The sequence below is a fragment of the Ranitomeya variabilis genome, chromosome 3, assembly GCF_051348905.1.
Source record: "Ranitomeya variabilis isolate aRanVar5 chromosome 3, aRanVar5.hap1, whole genome shotgun sequence".
Classification (NCBI taxonomy): Eukaryota; Metazoa; Chordata; class Amphibia; order Anura; family Dendrobatidae; genus Ranitomeya; species Ranitomeya variabilis.
In genome coordinates this window covers 719969368-719990938 of record NC_135234.1, presented here as the reverse complement: position 1 = coordinate 719990938, position 21571 = coordinate 719969368, and the positions used below count along the sequence as shown (strand labels likewise).

Below are 21571 nucleotides of genomic sequence, written 5' to 3'. Positions count from 1 at the left end.
GCCGACCCGAGTATAAGCCGAGACTCCTAATTTTGCCACAAAAAACTGGGAAAACGTATTGACTCGAGTATAAGCCTAGGGTGGGAAATGCAGCAGCTACCGGTAAATGTCAAAAATAAGAAAAGATACCAATAAAAGTAACATTAATTGAGACATCAGTAGTTTAAGTGTTTTTGAATATCCATATTGAATCAGGAGCCCCATATAATGCTCCATACAGTTCATTTTGGGCCCCATAAGATGCTCCATAGAAAATACGCCCCATATAATGCTGCAAAAAGATTAATGATGGACCCATAAGATGCTCCATAGAATAATATGCCCCATATGCTGCTACAGCTGCGATTAAAAATTTTTTAAAAAAAGTTACATACTCACCTCTCATTGCTGGGGGCCAGGTGCCAGTGTCCTGAGCAGGCAGGGACACCGGTACGCTATGGGGGCCAGGTGCCGGTGTCACCGCTGGCTCAGGCCCCCGGCACTTGCGATATTCACCTGTCCCCGTTCCACTGCTGTGTCTTCCTTCTCTCTGCAGTGACTGTTCAGGCAGAGGGCGCGCACTAACCACGTCATCGCGCCCTCTGACCTGAAAGTCACAGCCAGAGGAAGCGGAAGACACAGCCCGGTGGTGGAATGGGGACAGGTGGATATCGCATGGCTCACCCTCCCCCGTCATACTCACCCTTCTGGCGCGGTCTCTGCACTTCCCTGCTTCTCCGCTGTCCCGAGGAGGCAGCTCATTCCAGTGCTGAGCGGCCACATGGTACCGCTCATTAAAGTAATGACATGCACTCCACGCCTATGGGAGTGGAGTCGCATGCATATTCATTACTTTAATGAGCGGTACCACGTGACCGCTGAACACAGGAAGAGCTGCCGGTGCTGGAGACCATCTGAGAAGCAGGGAAGTGCAGAGACCGCGCCAGGAGGGGGCGAGTATGATGTGAAAGTCGCCGACTCCAGCTGTTCCCCCTCCCGCCGAGCCCCTGGGACAATGACTCTAGTATAAGCCGAGAGGGGCACTTTAAGCCTAAAAAAATGGGCTGAAAATCTCAGCTTATACTCAAGTATATACGATACTCATTTGCTATGAGCACCGACCACCGGGCGGCGCTCATAGCAATCCGGCAGTGACAATCATAGAGAGGTGTGCAGGAGACACCTGGTTGTCATGCCAACCCATTGGAGACCCGCGATTACGTGACGGGGGTCAACGACGGGCGGATTTCCGGCGCAATTGCCGGAAGCGCATGTTAAATGCTGCTGTCTGAGTTTGACAGCGACATTTAACATGTTAACAGCCACGGGTAGATCATGATCCCGCCTGCAGCTGTTAGCGGCACATGACAACTGATCAGATCAGCTGTCATGTGCTGGAAAAGGTGGACGTTAAGGGGTTAAGCTGCTTTAAAAGTAGAAGTATATTTTACTCTTCTCTCTGCTGCATTACAGACATAAGAAAGCAAAAAAACAAAAAAAAAAAAAGTGCCTGTACCTCTCCAGCTGCTTCTGGTGCTTTTCTTCTCTGGCCTGAGCTTTCATTTGTTGAACTTCTATGGTGTCCGGTTTCCTTCGCCTCATGTAAAGCTCGTGATTGCCCATACACAGCGCCAAGATCCGCTTATTAATTCGTAAACGGGGAGCGTAAAATACAAAATCCTGAAAAAAAATAAACCAGAAGCACCATTTACCACCACGAAACTCAATTCCTGTTCCATAGCAATATAGTTTAATGCTGACTTGGTAAAACAGCGCCCGTATTATGTGATGTGAATACCACCACCTGGACCCCACTGATTCATAATGGGGTCTCTGGGGCGTCCAACATTTCTGAGGCAGAACAGTAATGGGCGCTGCGCTGTTCTAGCCCTCGGAGGTGATGGGAAACCCAATAGCTCTTTAAATGAAAACGTTACAGCATGGGTGAGAACATCGCCGTAGAGGAGTTTTAGAAAGTAATTGCTATTTTTTCACTATAGGAGATGAAAGCAATTGGCCACTTCCTACCAATCCTACATCTGCACTTGTACCGGACAGCCGGGAAACTGGCGCACACGCAGGGTAGCGGTATGGTGCTGTACAGTACGGTACGGTAATAGGCAAACGTCATGTGCCGCATTATCAGCAGCTATTTGAAGGAAACGGGCCATAGCATAAAAGAAACACGCAGAACGTCTAATAAGATATAGTCTTTCATCTATATGCCTTTTTCACATAAGTGTGTAAAAACCCTATTTGGCTTAATTCACAATTATCTTTTTGTGTTTTTTTTTTTTCTGGCTGGAAAACCTCCATGATTTTTGTTAGCTTTTATTAAGCGCAATTTTTTTTCACATGAACAAATTAAATTTAAGTAGATCTTGGAATAAAACTAAATCACAAAATTTGAAAAAAAAAAAAAAAAAGTTCCTGTGCTGAGATAATCTTATAAATGTGCCCCTGCTGTATACTGTGTAATGGCTGAGTCTGACCGTACAGGGGACATGTTCTGATCATATCATCTCCTGGGCAGAGGAGGAAGTGAAAGCGTATACAGACAGCACAGCACGCTGCTTTCTGTGAGGTAAAACAAGTTTTTAAAAAGCAGGAAACGCTGTCCTGTCTGTATATTCTCTTTTGTGTCCAACCCTGCCCAGGAGCTGTTGTATGATCGGAACATGTCCCCTGTACGATCAACACATGGCCATTACACCGCACACAGCAGGGGCACATTTATAAGATTATCTCAGCACAGGAACATTTTTTTTTTTTTTTAACACATCAAATTGTGGAAATTACTATTATTCCAAGATCTATTGACTAAAATGAACTTTGCATGTGGGACAGCCCCTGTAAGTCTTATAGTGCAACCTATGGCGAAACATATGAAAAAAAACAAACAAAACACAGGTAAAAAAAAAAAAAAAGCCAGGGACCCCACACATTTTTTTCTTTAATACGAGACAAAAAAATGGAAGGGAAAAAAAATAATTGCTTGGAGCAATTTAGTTTTTCCCTATTGAATTGCGGTTATTGGGTATTTCATTTCTTACAAATATTAGTTTGTAAAGTAGAAAAATCAATATAAAAAAGGGGATGTCCCCAACCTATATCCCGTGGGTTTGTCATAAATTTCTGAGATGCATGTGCAAGAAGAAAGTGCTACTGCACCCATCACAAAAAAAAATGGGGTCCCCTCCTGTCGTATTAAACAAAAAAAAAAAAAAGCAGCATCAAAGTACACTTGATTGACTATTTAGGAGTCCCATAGATATATATATATATATATATATATATATATATATATATATATATATATATATATATATATATATATATATAAAAAAGCAGCTGTGTGGTCAGGAGCCTTTACTACAGTGTTAGTCGGATATATTGGACTTTTAAATATGCCATAAATGTCTAGAATGAGAATACCCCCTTTAACAGAGTATGTACTAATGAAGTGAACACTAAAATCCCACATCCTAGATATCATTGAATTAAATATCCCAGTTGCAAATCTTTATTCATTACATAGTCAAATGCGTTGAGAACAATAAAAAATATCAATGCAAATCATAATTAACTCACGGAGGTCTGGATTTGGAATGATGCTCAAAATCAAAGAGGAAAATCCAATTACAGGTTGATCCAACTTCAGTGGAAAGGCCTCAAGACAAGGAAATGATGCTCAGTAGTGTGTGTGGCCTCCATGTGCCTGTATGACGTCCCTACAACACCTGGGCATGGTCCTGATGAGGCGGCAGATGTTCTCCTGAGCGATCTCCTCCCAGACCAGGATTAAAGCATCAGTCAACTCCTGGACGGTCTGTGGTGCAACGCGACATTGGTGGATGGAATGAGACAGGATGTCCCAGATGTTATTCCCCAGCCTCTCCTCTCTGCCAAGCCCGTCACTGGCTTGCTATTGTCCAGAGGCTCCAGGTCAAAACCCTTACTATGACATACAAAGCCATCCACAACCTGTCTCCTCCATACATCTGTGACATGGTCTGGTACTTACCTACACACAACTTTCGATCCTCTCAAGATCTCTTTCTCTACTCTCCTCATCTCTTCTTCCCACAACCGCATACAAAACTTCTCCTGTGATTCCCCCATACTCTGGAACCCTCTACCCCAACACATCAGACTCTCGCCCCCCACAGAAACCTTCAAAAAGAACCTGAAGACCCACCTCTTCCGACAAGCCTGCAGTGATCCTCAGTCTACTGAACCGCCGCACGACCAGCTCTACCCTCTCCTAGTGTATCCTCACCCATCCCCTGTAGACTGTGAGCCCTCGTGGGCAGGGTCCTACCTCCTTCTGTACTTGTGTGTGCCTTGTATTGCTCGTGTTTATTGTATTTGTCTATGTATGCCCCTTTTTTCACATGTAATGCGCCATGGAATAAATGGTGCTATAAAAATGAATAATAATAATAATAATGTGCTCGATTGGATTCAGGTCTGGGGAACGGGCAGGCCATTCCATAGCATCAATGTCTTCATCATGCAGGAACTGCTGACACACTTTAGCCACATGAGGCCTACCATTGTCCTGCATCAGAAGGAACCCAAGGGCCATTGGACCTGAATATGGTCTCACAGTAGGCCTTAGGATCTCATCTCGGTACTCAATTGCAGTCAATGTATCACTCGCTAGCACATGGAGTGCTATACGGCTCTCCAAAGAAATGACTCCTTATACCATTACTGAGCCACTGCCAAACCGGTCATGCTGGAGGATGTTGCAGGCACCAGAACATTCTCCACTGCGTCTCCAGACTCTGCCACATGTGCTCAGTATGAACCTGCTCTCATCCGAAGAGCACAGGGCACCAGTGTTGAATCTGCCAATCTTGGTGTTATCTGGCAAATGCCAATAGCCATGCACGTTATTGGGCTGTAAGCAAAAAACCCACTTGTGGACGTCGGACCCTCATGCCACACTCCATACCATGGAGTCTGTATCTGACAGTTTGAGCAGACACATGGATGTCAGTGGCCTGCTGGAAGTCATTTTGGAGGGCTCTGGCACTGCTTCTCCTTGCTCAAAATAGGAGGTAGCAGTCCTGCTGCTGGGTTGTTGCCCTCCTATGGCCCCCTCCATGTCTCCTGGTGTACTGGCCTGTCTTCTGCTATCAGCTCCATGCGCTGGACACGGTGCTGACAGACACAGCTACCCTTCTTACCACAGCTTGCATTGATGTGCTATCCTGGATGAGCTGCACTACCTGAGCAACTTCTGTGGGTTATATACAATGCATCATGTTACTGTACAGTACCTGAAGGGGTGAGAGCAATAACAAAATGCAAGTGTGACCAAAACAACAGCCAAAAAGGATGAGAACAGAGAAATGGTCTGTGGTTACCCCCTGCAGAACCACTTCTTTATATGTGTCGTCTTGATAATTTCTGTAATTTCTGTTGTATGTTCCATTTGCACAACAGCAGGAGAAATTGCAGGTTCCGGATTGCTTTTTCAGGCGCCTGCAGTCGGCCATCAATAGCTTTATTTGGGGAACTAAGAAGCCGCGGACTCGATTTTCAGTGTTAGTGAGACCCAAGACTTAAGGTGAGGTAGGCCTTCCTGATTTTAAACGTTATTACCAGGCAGTCTTGCTCTCTAGGATTGTCGACTGGAGGTTCAGTGATGCTCATAAACAGTGGGTGCTCCTGGAGAAACTTCTATCGCCCTCTTCTTTGTACTGGATGCCTTGGCTGGGGGGGACCGGACGCCCACCTGTGTCGAGTTTTGCTCCACTCACACAGATTGTTTTGAGGTTTTGGGATAGATCCTATGTGAAATTACGCCTGACCTCCCGATTGAGCAGACTGAGTCCCCTTTTTGACAATCCGGCCTTTCCCCCAGCAATGAATAGATCTACGTATCTGTGTTGGTCACGACTTGACGGGGTGGGACTGGGTCAGGTGAAGGATAAGCTTGTGGGGCTCTCCGGCGTGCGGGGGTTACGAGGTTCTGATCTTACGACACCGCTGTCCTGGCTAGAGTTTCTGCAATTGCGGAGCTTTCTTTCCAGTGTGCCGATGACGCCATTTGAATCCCTGATGTTCCCTACCGAGGGTCCCTCCCACGTGGTTTCGGTGCTCTATGGCCTGGTCTTGAATTCACTTCCCCCTACTACGCTGGGATTTATGGAGGCTGGGGAGAGGGACCTGGGAATCACCTTTTCTGAGGCGGATAGTCTGAAAATGTTCACTCTTGCACATAAGATGACGATGTCCAGTCAGGCGCAGGAGAGGAATTATAAATTACTGACACGCTGGTATAGGTGTCCCACCCTTCTCCACAGGATTAACCCGGAGATCTCGGACGCCTGCTGGAGATGTGGCTCCGCCACGGGCTCTATGCTTCATGTTTGGTGGTCCTGTGGTCCCCTGCAACCCTTCTGGAACTCAGTTTTTGATGCCTTTCACTTGATGACTGGGGTCCGCCACGAGCCCTCCCCCCAAATGGCCCTACTGTCCCTGATACCCAGTTCAATAGCTTCCGTTAAAAAGGGGATCCTGAGATTTTGCCTAATAACAGCCAGGACAGTTATTCCCCGGCATTGGAGGTCTACTGAGGTCCCCTCCACGGAGGAATGGATAGCTGAAATGGATAGATTACATCGTCTGGAGTCACTGGTGGCGGGTGATGGTGATGCTGCATATGACCAGGGGCGCACCTGGTTCCTCTGGCAATCCTTCAAGGAGAGCACAGGGTTCCTGACTTGGCTGCGTACATACTCATAATTCTCAATACGTGGGCGTGTACATTGCTGGGTCTCCCTTAACCCCCCCTCCCTCCTTACTCCCCTTTTCCCCCATTCCCCCTTTTTTTTTCTTTTTTTTTTTTTCTCTTTTTCGCTTTCTTTCCTTTCTCCTATTTCTACAATTGCTTTTCTTACAGGTTCTGTATTTTGTATATAAGGTCTATGTCCGAAAGTGATTCTCAAGATGAGATCCATGTACCCTTTATGTGCTAGAGTTCTTGTTCAACTACACTTGTGCTGTGTTCTCAGAGACGTAATGTATAGCTATGGACATTGTAATGATTCTTTTTACTGTTTTTCCTGTTTAAAATTTCAATAAATATATTTACTGAAAAAAAACAGCAGGAGAAATTGATTCACAATCAGTGCTGCTTCATAACTGGACAGGCTAATTTCAAAGACGTATGATTGACTTGGAGTTAACATTGTGTTGTTTAAGGCTTCTTTCACACTTCCGTCGGTACGGGGCTGTCACAAAGTGTCGGCGCAAAGTACAGACGGACAGTGGTGATTTTTTGCACAAAGTGGGCAGCGGACGCAGTGTTTCAACGTTTCCGCTGCCCATTGTGAAGTCCCAGGGAGGAGGAGGTGGAGTACCGGCCGCGCCTGCGCAGTTCAAAATGCGGGACCCGACGTACGAAAAAACTTTCCCTTGAACGTTTTTTCGCTATGATGGTCTGTCAAATACCGACGCATCCAGTGCACGACGTATGAAACGTGTGTCCATACGTCGCGATGCGTCTGTAATGCAAGTCTATGGAGAAAAAAAGCATCCTGCGGGCAACTTTGCAGGATGCGTTTTTTCTCCAAAACGACGCATTGCAACGGAGGCCAAACGACGCAAGTGTGAAAGTAGCCTAAGCGTTCACTTTAATTTTTTTTAGCAGTGTACCGTATATACTCAAGTATAAGCCGAGACCCCTAATTTTGCCACAAAAAAACTGGGAAAACTTAATGCCTAGGGTGGAAAATGCAGCAGCTACTAGTAAGTTTCAAAAATAAAAATAGATACCAATAAAAGTAAAATTGAGACATCAGTAGGTTGTGTTTTTGAATATCCATATTGAATCAGGAGCCCCATATAATGCTCCATAAGGTTTATGATGGGCCCCATAAGATGCTTCATAAAAAAATATGCCCCATATAATGCTGCACAAAGGCTGATTATGGCCCCATAAGATGATCCATAGAAACATTTGCTCCATATGCTGCTGCTGTGATAAAAAAAAAAATAAAAATAAAAAATTACATACTCACTAGTGATGAGCGAATATACTTGTTGCTCGGGTTTTCCCGAGCACGCTCGGGTGGTCTCCGAGTATTTGTTAGTGTTCGGAGATTTAGCTTTCATCACCTCAGCTGCATGATTTACAGCTATTAGCTAGGCTGAGTACCTGTGGGGGCTGCCTGGTTGCTAGGGAGTCCCCACATGTACTCAGCCTGGCTAGTAGCTGTAAATCATTCAGCTGCCGCGACGAAACCTAAATCTCCGAACACTAAAAAATACTCGGAGATCACCGGAGCGTGCTCGGGAAAACCCGAGCAACGAGTATATTCGCTCATCACTAATACTCACCTCTTGTCCTGAACAGGCGGGGACACCGACACTTGCGATATTCACCTGTCCTCGTTCCACCGCCGGGAGCCGCTCTGTCTTCCGGGTCTCTGCAGAGACCGTTCAGGTAGAGGGCGGCGCGCACACTAAACACATCATCGTGCCCTCTGACCTGAACGTCACAGCCAGAGGACGCGGAAGACTGAGCGGTGCACGGCGGTGGAACGGGGACAGGTGAATATTGCAATGCTAACCCTTCCGGCGCTGTCCCAGGTCCTCCAATGCAATGGTCTCTGATGCCGGCATTTTGTTCCTGTGTTCAGCGGTCACTGGTACCGCTCACTAAAGTAATGAATATGCGCTCCACATTACTTTAATGAGCGGTACCATGTGACCACTGAACACAGGAAGAGCTGCGCGGAGAAGCAGGGACGTGCAGAGAGCAGGTGAGTATGATGGACAGCTGCCGCTCCCCCTCCCCCGCCGACCCCCTGGGACAATGACTCGAATATAAGCTGAGAGGGGGACTTTCAACCTAAAAAATGGGCTGAAAATCTCAGCTTATACTCGAGTATATACGGTATACACAATTAGAGAGATATTAATACATTTCTCTCATACAATGTATATTTAGCGCATTAGGCTACATAACATGAAAAAAGGAGGCTGATTTTAGGATGAACCCAGTATGCAGCACAGGAACAGATGAGCGCTCCTGCATTTCACATCTCTTTTCTTTAGGTCATATCCCAGGCAAGTTGGGAATATGACTTGGCATACATTTTTACACAACAGCTATTCTGTGCACCGGAGGAGACTTAAGCCGAGGATGAAAAGGGAACAAGTTGTTCTGAAAAGCCCCAAACGGTAGATTAATCGCCCTGAGCAGAAAACATTAGCAGTGACATAACTTCCCGCGAATTGCTCTTACCGGAGCTTTTTTGTCGATTGGTTTTATAACAAACTTTTTGTCGTTAAATGAGATGTTTCTGATTTCACTCCAAGGAAATCCAATCTTAGGTGTCAACCTAAGGAAAGCGAAGAGAAAAGATATTTACAGCGAGATGACATTACATTTGTGCGGCAGAACAGGATGCGGGACGCCAAAGTAAATTACACAGAGAATCAGCTTTCCACAATACTGGGCACAGAGAATTGTAAGAACATGTTAGCAAAGGACGTGTCAAGCATGACATTTAGGAAATCACAGCAGCATCAAATTAAAGACCAAAATCCCTGAATGTGTCATGTAGTCACTTTTATTCCCGCAAATCTGGGAAGGAAGCTAGTTATAGCGTACAGGTCGGTAACTGCTCATTAAAAAGCATCTGAAGCCTCCAGATAATGAACCGAAGCTGCCATTTTAATTAAAGAGGAATGCCTATCATAAAGAATAACAACTAAACGGTAGATTTATGATTGGTGGGGTCCCTGAAAATCTTAAAAGTGAAGGCGCTGAGGTGCTGACAGGTAAAGGCTGTGTTTACATGTCCAGTTGTCAAATGTAGAATAAAAAAAAAAAAAAGGTAGATCACTTAGAAATGAATGCACGCTTTGGATTCCATTTTGCACTGTTTTTTGTCCCATTTGTGAAGGATCAGTTTTTATTAGAGGTGTCTAAGAGCACTAGAGTTGAACACACTTTTCAAAGTTTGGTTCAGATTGTGATCAGTGGCGAATATTGTTTTCCAATATTCGCCGAATGTCAGTGGAGGCAATGGAAGTAGAAAACAACGAATATGTTCGGAACCGATCATCAAACATAAATTCGGCACGAATATGGTACAAATATGGCACATTCGGATTCGGCAATCTTTTTCTGAAGATATTCGCTCATCCCTAATAAACACCCCAATGGATCGGATAATGGATGACCATCCGTTTTGATCCATCTCCCAAGCACTTCCATATTTTTTTAAAAAATGGTAACATTAAAATGAATAAATAAAAAAGATCCAGTTTTAGTTTTTTTCCCAGGTAACATGGCTGTGCAGACTACATTTTTTTTTTGATCCAGCTAAGTGGATTACAGCTGAGAAGGAGGCACAACAAAGTCATTAGAATGAATGGATCCTGTACTGGAATCTGATCTACTGCCAGATATGTATAAGTTATCTCAGTTTGTTCTTTTTTTGTCACAAACACTTAAATGGGACGAAATTACAAAAAAAATGTTAGCTATGGGAAGTAGTTTAATGCCAAGTTTTACACAGGGCAATCCAGCTTCAGAAGAGCACTAAATGATCTATAATTAACATTTGTGGGTGTATTTGCCACTGTTCTCGGCAGCACATGTCTACACAGACAGAAAGTGGAGCTTTGTGCACACCACAAAAGATCAATTCATAAAGATGCAGTATAAATGCAACATTTTTATACAGATGACCTATTCTCAGGAAAGGTCATCAATATCAGATCGGTGGGTTTCTGTAGCCTGCCCTACACAATAGATGGCTTGTTGACAAAGCGATCATTCGTCCAACAGCTATCTCAGCCACACACAGAAGTGCATATATATATCTTGTGATCCAAGCTGGTTTTTACATTTCTTACACTTGCCCTATTATGTGACAAGCCTCTTCAGAGAGGGAGACTGAACTTCTTAATCGGATGCAGCAATCCTAAGGGTATGTGCACACGTTCAGGATTTCTTGCAGAAATTTCCTGAAGAAAACCGGAAATTTTCTGCAAGAAATCCGCATTTTTTTTTTTGCGTTTTTTTTCCGTTTTTTTCGCTTTTTTTAGCATTCTGCAAGCGTAATTAGCTTGCAGAATGCTAAAGTTTTCCAAGCGATCTGTAGCATCGCTTGGAAAACTGACTGACAGGTTGGTCACACTTGTCAAACAGCGTTTGACAAGTGTGACCAACTTTTTACTATAGATGCAGCTTATGCAGCATCTATAGTAAAAGATAGAATGTTTAAAAATAATAATAATAAAAAAAAAATGCTTATACTCACCCAGACATCTCCTCAGCGGCGTCCGGCTCCTCTTCCTATAGCTGGTCTGTGCGCACAGGACCTTCCGTGACGTCACGGTCACATGACCGCTCACGACCAATCACAGGACAGTGACGTCATCGGCAGGTCTTTCGCCGCACACCAGCTACAGGAACCGAACGGCAGCGTGCAGTGGAGGCGGGAAGACATCGAGGGTGAGTATAGGACTGTTTTTTATTTTAATTCTTATTTTTTTGACCACTTATATGGTGCCCAGTGCGTGGAGGAGAGTCTCCTCTTCTCCACCCTGGGTACCAACCGCACATAATCTGCTTACTTCCCGCATCGTGGGCACAGCCCCGTGCGGGAAGTAAGCAGATCAATGGACCCCTAGGTGTGCGGAATCCCCTGCAATTCCGCATTTTAATGAACATGTTGCTTTTTTTTCTGCGATGCGATTTTTTCGCGGAAAAAAAGGCTACATTTGCACAAAAAATGCGGAATACCCTTAAAATAATAGGAGGCATATGTAAGCGTTTTTTTCGCGTTTTTATCACGTTTTTATAGCGAAAAAACGCGAAAAAAACGCGAAAAATACTGAACGTGTGCACATGGCCTAAAAGTCAATACTGACCCTTTAGGTTTTTTCCCAGAGAAGTATTGCATGGCCTACAAGTCTGCCAACATTAACAAGGAGAAAAATGTACCCCACAGTATGACTATCGACACAGCTCGGTCAGACACCTAGTTTTTATTTCCCTCTCTTAAATAACAACTTGTATACAGGGCACTTTTGGTATACAATGGGTGCATGATGCCGTATGGACACAAGTCTGCAAAATCTACAGTGGGTTTCCAACAAACACCGGAATAAGAATATAGTCTTTTCATATGGGCCAAAGGGATATTTGGGGTCCCCCTAGTCTCCAGGTCCCGGGTGCGATTCCAAACCCTGCAACTATTGTAGTTTCACCCCTGCTGCCGAAAAATTCCCGAACGCACATGCCCAATGTGTAAAAAACATGACACGTAGAAGCATGAACAGAACCTTACCAGCTCCTGAATATTACATTCATAGGAAAATAATCAACATTACAGTTATATGAAAAAGTTTGAGCACCCCTATTAATCTTAAGCTTAATGTTTTATTAAAATTGTTTTTTTTTGCAACAGCTATTTCAGTTTCATATATCTAATAACTGTTGGACACAGTAATGTTTCTGCCTTGAAATGAGGTTTATTGTACTAACAGAAAATGTGCAATCTGCATTCAAACAAAATTTGACAGGTGCATAAGTATGGGCACCTCACCAGAAAAGTGACATTAATATTTAGTAGATCCCCCTTTTGCAAAAATAACAGCCTCTAGTCGCTTCCTGTAGCTTTTAATGAGTTCCTGGATCCTGGATGAAGGTATTTTTGACCATTCCTCTTTACAAAACAATTCCAGTTCAGTTAAGTTTGATGGTCGCCGAGCATGAACAGCTGTTGTGAAATTGGATTCTGGGCTCCCCCGGTGGCCACTTGTGGAATTGTACTTGTGTGCATCATCCCCTCTGTTCACCTGCTCCTATCAGGATGTGGGAGTCGCTATATAACCTTGCTCCTCTGTCAGTTTCATGCCGGTCAACAATGTAATCAGAAGCCTTTCTGTGCATGTTCCTGCTACTAGACAACTCCCAGCTAAGTTGGACTTTAGTCCTTGTGTGTTTTTGCATTTTGTTCCTGTTCACAGCTGCTGTTTCGTTACTGTGTCTGGAAAGCTCTTGTGAGCGGAAATTGCCACTCTGGTGTTATGAGTTAATGCTAGAGTCTTAAAGTAATTTCTGGATGGTGTTTTGATAGGGTTTTCTGCTGACCATGAAAGTGCCCTTTCTGTCTTCTTGCTATCTAGTAAGCGGACCTCGATTTTTGCTAAACCTATTTTCATACTACGTTTGTCATTTCATCTAAAATCACCGCCAATATATGTGGGGGCCTCTGTCTGCCTTTTGGGAAAATTTCTCTAGAGGTGAGCCAGGACTGTCTTTTCCTCTGCTAGGATTAGGTAGTTCTCCGGCTGGCGCTGGGCATCTAGGGATAAAAAAAACGTAGGCATGCTACCCGGCCACTTCTAGTTGTGCGGCAGGTTTAGTTCATGGTCAGTATAGTTTCCATCTTCCAAGAGCTAGTTCTCATATATGCTGGGCTATGTTCTCTCGCCATTGAGAATCATGACAGTTTGACCGGCCCAAAAAAAAGGGTTAAATTACTGGCTGGGAAAGGAGAGAAAAAAGAAGTCTGCTACAATTTTTTTTTTTTTTTTCCTCTAGTTCTGAGTGTGCTCTTTATTGAATCACTTGCTAGTCTGCCTATACTGCAGCCTTCCTCTCTTTCTCTCCTTCTTATCCTTGAATGGCTCTGTGTTCACCTGTTTCAAATGGATCTTCAGAGTGTAGCTACAGGTTTGAATAATCTCGCCACAAAGGTACAAAATTTGCAAGATTTTGTTGTTCATGCACCTATGTCTGAGCCTAGAATTCCTTTGCCTGAATTCTTCTCGGGGAATAGATCTCACTTTCAAAATTTTAAAAATAATTGCAAATTGTTTTTGTCCCTGAAGTCTCGCTCTGCCGGAGAGCCTGCACAGCAGGTCAGGATTGTAATTTCCTTGCTCCGGGGCGACCCTCAAGACTGGGCTTTTGCATTGGCACCAGGGGATCCTGCGTTGCTCAATGTGGATGCGTTTTTTCTGGCCTTGGGGTTGCTTTATGAGGAACCTCATTTAGAGCTTCAGGCGGAAAAGGCCTTGATGTCCTTGTCTCAGGGGCAAGATGAAGCTGAAATATACTGCCAAAAATTCCGCAAATGGTCTGTGCTTACTCAGTGGAATGAGTGCGCCCTGGCGGCGATTTTCAGAGAAGGTCTCTCTGATGCCATTAAGGATGTTATGGTGGGGTTCCCTGTGCCTGCGAGTCTGAATGAGTCCATGACGATGGCTATTCAGATCGATAGGCGTCTGCGGGAGCGCAAACCTGTGCACCATTTGGCGGTGTCTACTGAGAAAACGCCAGAAAATATGCAATGTGATAGAATTCTGTCCAGAAGCGAGCGGCAGAATTTTAGACGAAAAAATGGGTTGTGCTTCTATTGTGGTGATTCAACTCATGTTATATCAGCATGCTTTAAGCGTACTAAGAAGCCTGACAAGTTTGTTTCAATTAGCACTTTACAGTCTAAGTTTATTCTATCTGTGACCCTGATTTGTTCTTTGTCATCTATTACCGCGGACGCCTATGTCGACTCTGGCGCTGCTTTGAGTCTTATGGATTGGTCCTTTGCCAAACGCTGTGGGTATGATTTGGAGCCATTGGAGGCTCCGATACCTCTGAAAGGGATTGACTCCACCCCATTGGCTAGTAATAAACCACAATACTGGACACAAGTGACTATGCGTGTTAATCCGGATCACCAGGAGGTTATTCGCTTTCTGGTGCTGTATAATCTACATGATGTTTTGGTGCTGGGATTGCCATGGCTGCAATCTCATAACCCAGTCCTCGACTGGAGAGCTATGTCTGTGTTAAGCTGGGGATGTAAAGGAACTCATGGGGACGTACCTTTGGTTTCCATTTCATCATCTATTCCCTCTGAGATTCCTGAATTCTTGTCTGACTTTCGTGACGTTTTTGAAGAACCCAAGGTTGGTTCACTACCTCCGCACCGGGAGTGCGATTGTGCCATAGACTTGATCCCGGGTAGTAAATACCCTAAGGGTCGTTTATTTAATCTGTCTGTGCCTGAACACGCGGCTATGCGAGAATATATAAAGGAGTCCTTGGAAAAGGGACATATTCGTCCTTCGTCATCTCCCTTAGGAGCCGGTTTTTTCTTTGTGTCTAAGAAAGACGGCTCTTTGAGGCCGTGTATTGATTATCGACTTTTGAATAAAATCACGGTTAAATATCAATATCCGTTACCACTGCTTACTGATTTGTTTGCTCGTATAAAGGGGGCCAAGTGGTTCTCTAAGATTGATCTCCGTGGGGCGTATAATTTGGTGCGAATCAAGCAGGGGGATGAGTGGAAAACCGCATTTAATACGCCCGAGGGCCATTTTGAGTATTTGGTGATGCCTTTTGGTCTTTCAAATGCCCCTTCAGTCTTCCAGTCCTTTATGCATGACATTTTCCGCGATTATTTGGACAAATTTATGATTGTGTATCTGGATGATATTCTGATTTTTTCGGATGACTGGGACTCTCATGTCCAGCAGGTCAGGAGGGTTTTTCAGGTTTTGCGGTCTAATTCCTTGTGTGTGAAGGGTTCTAAGTGTGTTTTTGGGGTTCAAAAGATTTCCTTCTTGGGATACATTTTTTCCCCCTCTTCCATCGAGATGGATCCTGTCAAGGTTCAGGCTATTGGTGATTGGACGCAACCCTCTTCTCTTAAGAGTCTTCAGAAATTTTTGGGCTTTGCTAACTTTTATCGTCGATTTATTGCTGGTTTTTCTGATGTTGTAAAACCATTGACTGATTTGACTAAGAAGGGTGCTGATGTTGCTGATTGGTCCCCTGATGCTGTGGAGGCCTTTCGGGAGCTCAAGCGCCGCTTTTCTTCCGCCCCAGTGTTGCGTCAGCCTGATGTTGCTCTTCCTTTTCAGGTTGAGGTCGACGCTTCTGAAATCGGAGCTGGGGCGGTGTTGTCGCAGAGAAGTTCCGACTGCTCCGTGATGAGACCTTGTGCTTTTTTTTCCCGTAAATTTTCGCCCGCCGAGCGGAATTATGATATTGGGAATCGGGAGCTTTTGGCCATGAAGTGGGCTTTTGAGGAGTGGCGTCACTGGCTTGAGGGGGCCAGACATCAGGTGGTGGTATTGACTGACCACAAGAATTTAATTTACCTTGAGTCTGCCAGGCGCCTGAATCCTAGACAGGCGCGCTGGTCGTTGTTTTTCTCTCGGTTTAATTTTGTGGTGTCTTACCTACCGGGTTCTAAGAATGTTAAGGCGGATGCCCTTTCTAGGAGTTTTGAGCCTGACTCCCCTGGTAATTCTGAGCCCACAGGTATCCTTAAAGATGGAGTGATATTGTCTGCCGTTTCTCCAGACCTGCGGCGGGCCTTGCAGGAGTTTCAGGCGGATAGACCTGATCGTTGCCCACCTGGTAGACTGTTTGTTCCTGATGATTGGACCAGTAGAGTCATCTCTGAGGTTCATTCTTCTGCGTTGGCAGGTCATCCTGGAATCTTTGGTACCAGGGATTTGGTGGCAAGGTCCTTCTGGTGGCCTTCCCTGTCACGAGATGTGCGAGGCTTTGTGCAGTCTTGTGACGTTTGTGCTCGGGCCAAGCCTTGTTGTTCTCGGGCTAGTGGATTGTTGTTACCCTTGCCTATCCCGAAGAGGCCTTGGACGCACATCTCGATGGATTTTATTTCGGATCTGCCTGTTTCTCATAAGATGTCTGTCATCTGGGTGGTGTGTGACCGTTTCTCTAAGATGGTCCATCTGGTTCCCTTGCCTAAGTTGCCTTCTTCTTCCGAGTTGGTTCCTCTGTTTTTTCAAAATGTTGTTCGTTTGCATGGTATTCCGGAGAATATCGTTTCTGACAGAGGGACCCAATTCGTGTCTAGATTTTGGCGGGCATTCTGTGCTAGGATGGGCATAGATTTGTCTTTTTCGTCTGCTTTCCATCCTCAGACTAATGGCCAGACCGAGCGGACTAATCAGACCTTGGAGACATATTTGAGGTGTTTTGTGTCTGCGGATCAGGATGATTGGGTTGCTTTTTTGCCTTTGGCGGAGTTCGCCCTCAATAATCGGGCCAGCTCTGCCACCTTGGTGTCCCCGTTTTTCTGTAATTCGGGGTTTCATCCTCGATTTTCCTCCGGTCAAGTGGAATCTTCGGATTGTCCTGGAGTGGATGCTGTGGTGGAGAGGTTGCATCAGATTTGGGGGCAGGTGGTGGACAATTTGAAGTTGTCCCAGGAGAAGACTCAGCTTTTTGCCAACCGCCGTCGTCGTGTTGGTCCTCGGCTTTGTGTTGGGGACTTGGTGTGGTTGTCTTCTCGTTTTGTCCCTATGAGGGTTTCTTCTCCTAAGTTTAAGCCTCGGTTCATCGGCCCGTACAAGATATTGGAGATTCTTAACCCTGTGTCCTTCCGTTTGGACCTCCCTGCATCCTTTTCGATTCATAATGTTTTTCATCGGTCATTGTTGCGCAGGTATGAGGTACCGGCTGTGCCTTCCGTTGAGCCTCCTGCTCCGGTGTTGGTTGAGGGTGAGTTGGAGTACGTTGTGGAAAAGATCTTGGACTCTCGTGTTTCCAGACGGAAACTCCAGTATCTGGTCAAATGGAAGGGATACGGTCAGGAGGATAATTCTTGGGTCACTGCCTCTGATGTTCATGCCTCCGATCTTGTCCGTGCCTTTCATAGGGCTCATCCTGATCGCCCTGGTGGTTCTGGTGAGGGTTCGGTGCCCCCTCCTTGAGGGGGGGGTACTGTTGTGAAATTGGATTCTGGGCTCCCCCGGTGGCCACTTGTGGAATTGTACTTGTGTGCATCATCCCCTCTGTTCACCTGCTCCTATCAGGATGTGGGAGTCGCTATATAACCTTGCTCCTCTGTCAGTTTCATGCCGGTCAACAATGTAATCAGAAGCCTTTCTGTGCATGTTCCTGCTACTAGACAACTCCCAGCTAAGTTGGACTTTAGTCCTTGTGTGTTTTTGCATTTTGTTCCTGTTCACAGCTGCTGTTTCGTTACTGTGTCTGGAAAGCTCTTGTGAGCGGAAATTGCCACTCTGGTGTTATGAGTTAATGCTAGAGTCTTAAAGTAATTTCTGGATGGTGTTTTGATAGGGTTTTCTGCTGACCATGAAAGTGCCCTTTCTGTCTTCTTGCTATCTAGTAAGCGGACCTCGATTTTTGCTAAACCTATTTTCATACTACTTTTGTCATTTCATCTAAAATCACCGCCAATATATGTGGGGGCCTCTGTCTGCCTTTTGGGAAAATTTCTCTAGAGGTGAGCCAGGACTGTCTTTTCCTCTGCTAGGATTAGGTAGTTCTCCGGCTGGCGCTGGGCATCTAGGGATAAAAAAAACGTAGGCATGTTACCCGGCCACTTCTAATTGTGCGGCAGGTTTAGTTCATGGTCAGTATAGTTTCCATCTTCCAAGAGCTAGTTCTCATATATGCTGGGCTATGTTCTCTCGCCATTGAGAATCATGACAGACAGCCCTCTTCAAATGATCCTACAGATGTTCAATGATATTCAGGTCTGGGGACTGGGATGGCCATTCCAGAACAGTGTAATTGTTCCTCTGCATGAATGCCTGAGTAGATTTGGAGCGGTGTTTTGGATCATTGTCTTGCTGAAAGATCCATCCCCTGCGTAACTTCAACTTTGTCACCGATTCATGAACATTATTGTCAAGAATCTGCTGATACTGAGAGGAATCCATGCGTCCCTCAACTTTAACAAGATTCCTGGTGCCGGCATCGGCCACACAGCCCCAAAGCATGATGGAACCTCCACCAAATTTTACTGTGGGTAGCAAGTGTTTTTCTTGGAATGCTGTGTTTTTTTTGCCGCCATGCATAACGCCTTTTTGTATGACCAAACAACTCAATCTTGGTTTCATCAGTCCACAGGAACTTCTTCCCAAAAGAAATTGGCTTCTCCAAATGTGCTTCCACAGCCGGCTCGGTTTGTGGAATGCTTGCAGAAATGGCTTCTTTCGCATCACTCTCCCATACAACTTCTCCTTGTGCAAAGTGCGTTGTATAGTTGAGCGATGCACAGTGACACCATCTGCAGCAAGTTGATGCTGCAGCTCTCTGGAGGTGGTCTTGACTGATCTCACCATTCTTCTTCTCTGCCTTTCTGATGTTTTTCTTGGCCTGCCACTTCTGGCCTTAACAAGAACTGTACCTGTGTTCTTCCATCTCCTTACTATGTTCCTCACAGTGGAAATTGACAGATTAAATCTCTCAGACAGCTTTTTGTATCCTTCCCCTGAACAACTATGTTCAATCTTTGTTTTCAGATCATTTGACAGTTGTTTTGAGGAGCCCATGATGCCACTCTTCAGAGGAGATTCAAACAGGAGAACAACTTGCAAGTGGCCACTTTAAGTAGCTTTTCTCATGATTGCATACATCTGGCTATGAAGTTCAAAGCTCAATGAGGTTACAAAACCAAAAAAAGTGCTTTAGTAAGTCAGTAAAAAGTAGGTAGGAGAATTTAAAACAAGAAAATGATAAGGGTGCCCATACTTATGCACCTGTCAAATTTTGATTGAATGCAGATTGCACATTTTCTGTTAGTACAATAAACCTCATTTCAAGGCAGAAACATTACTGTGTCCAACAGTTATTAGATGTATGAAACTGAAATAGCTGTTGCAAAAAAAACAATTTGTATAAAACATTAAGCGTAAGATTAATAGGGGTGCCCAAACTTTTTCATATAACTTTATATGTACAACGTGAAAGAGCAACGTAACAAACTACATACTTACTTGTCATCGTGTTCATAAATATTAAGTCCTAAGGCATCAACACCGAGCCAAAGTTCAGTCCCTTTTTTATTTTTTATTTCAAAGTAATTGACCCCGTACATCTCAAGATCTTGTGCAATCTTCAGATACTCCATCATTGAGTCTTCCCTGCAGAGAGAATAAAAACAAAAAAGACGACGATTCATCATTTGGGGTTAATATTTTTTAAGTCACTTTTTAGTCTAGTCTAGTCTATTCCTAGCTATGAATTTTGCACAAAGTAAAAACTGCTCTTTATATTTCTCTTGGACCCGTTTTTGCGACCTTTCAGTGTAAAATGTCACACGTTTCGCAAAATGGTGCAAAAATAGCTGGCATACATAAAACGACTCTAGGTGGACTGGAGACAAGGTCTTCGACTTTTTGATAGGCCACAATGATTACATCAGTTGAAAACATGTGGAAGCCCCAAACTCCGCACATAAGGGCAAACATGAGGAAACGCAGGTGGAAACTTCAACTAGAAAAAAAAAAATAGTGAACTGGGATCTTCGTTTGTAATATATTACTAACTTTGAAATAATGAGACAAAGTAGCTACATTTTTACGTCTTTTTTTGGCAGTGTTAATTGTATGGGTTATAGTACAGTTTTATAGCTTGGGTCATTCCAGACATGGCCCTACATTTTTTGAATGGAAAAACTAACAATATTTTAGTGGCAAAATATTTTTCAATGCTTTATTTTAAAACTTTTTTTTTTTCTTTTTTTTTTTTTTTTTTTACACAGAGTCCCTCTATGGGACTTCAAATTATTTCTTGCCTGATGGTCGATCTAATATCGTGCAATACTTTTACACTGCGATATATTAAATGTCAGTTTTACTCATTGCTTGTGTTAGACCCCATTTATTACAGAGCTGAACAGGCCACCGTAGCTGGCTGACCCGAAGGCCATTACAGTGTGAAGATAGGCTTAATGAGGGAGCCTTTTCTCCCTCAATCATCTAGATACCGCTGTCACTATTGACAGCAGAATCTAAAAGGGTTAAAAAGCCTTCATTGGTGCCAACAATAATAGCGGCCCTGCAGAAGGGTGTCAGCTATATACACCCGATAATGATTGTGCCGGTTTTGCTGGTGAATCAACACCATCATCGCTGCTTCGGCCTGATCTCTACTGCCTTAAGAGGTCTTCGTATATTCGGTGCTCTGCTGGACGTAAATGGAAGCCTTAGGAGCCGCATGTTTGAGACCCCTGTTCTAGAGGGTAGTGGATGGTAATGTAAAGCAATATATTAAAAAAATCAACACAAAACACAGTAATGCCACCATTTCTTTTTGTTCAACATTTCATACTTTTTTTTTCTCTCTCTATATCTATCTATTTATCTATCTATCTTCCATTTTTTCCCTGCTGGGACAATACTGACCAGACCATATAGGCTTCTCTAAAGAACAGACCTTGCAACTGTACGGCCATGTTCCCATGTTCCATATTTGGTTAGTATTTTACACCAGTATTTGTAAGCCAAAAATCAGGAAGGGAACAATCAGAGGAAAAGTAGAAAAGTATCTGGGTTAGAAATACTCACATAAAATACTTACATGTGAACAGGGCCTTAGACATCAAAAATGCCCCCTCACCAGAGCTTTGCATGGTGGCACCGATGGGATGACAAAACCTTTTTTTCTTATTTTAAGACAATCATGACGAAGAAAGAATTGCTTCTAGCCAAACAAACGGCCAACTCAGACCAATTTCATCTTTGAGATCGGTCCGACTGATCAAACATCAGTGTGTAAATCCGGCTTAAGGTTGCCCAGCCTTAGACTACA

At 44.3% G+C, this 21571-nt stretch overlaps 1 protein-coding gene across 2 annotated transcripts in view; it reads right to left on the bottom strand.

The window, feature by feature from the left end:
- RDX (radixin) overlaps positions 1-21571 on the bottom strand; it is a 106590-nt gene that overhangs the window by 18999 nt on the left and 66020 nt on the right. For both annotated transcript variants that reach the window (XM_077298332.1, XM_077298334.1), the window contains exons 7-9: positions 19756-19902; positions 9245-9341; positions 1496-1659 (exon numbers count right to left, since the gene is read on the bottom strand). In XM_077298332.1, coding sequence (XP_077154447.1) covers positions 1496-1659; positions 9245-9341; positions 19756-19902 — 408 coding nt within the window. The remainder of the gene's footprint in view (positions 1-1495; positions 1660-9244; positions 9342-19755; positions 19903-21571) is intronic.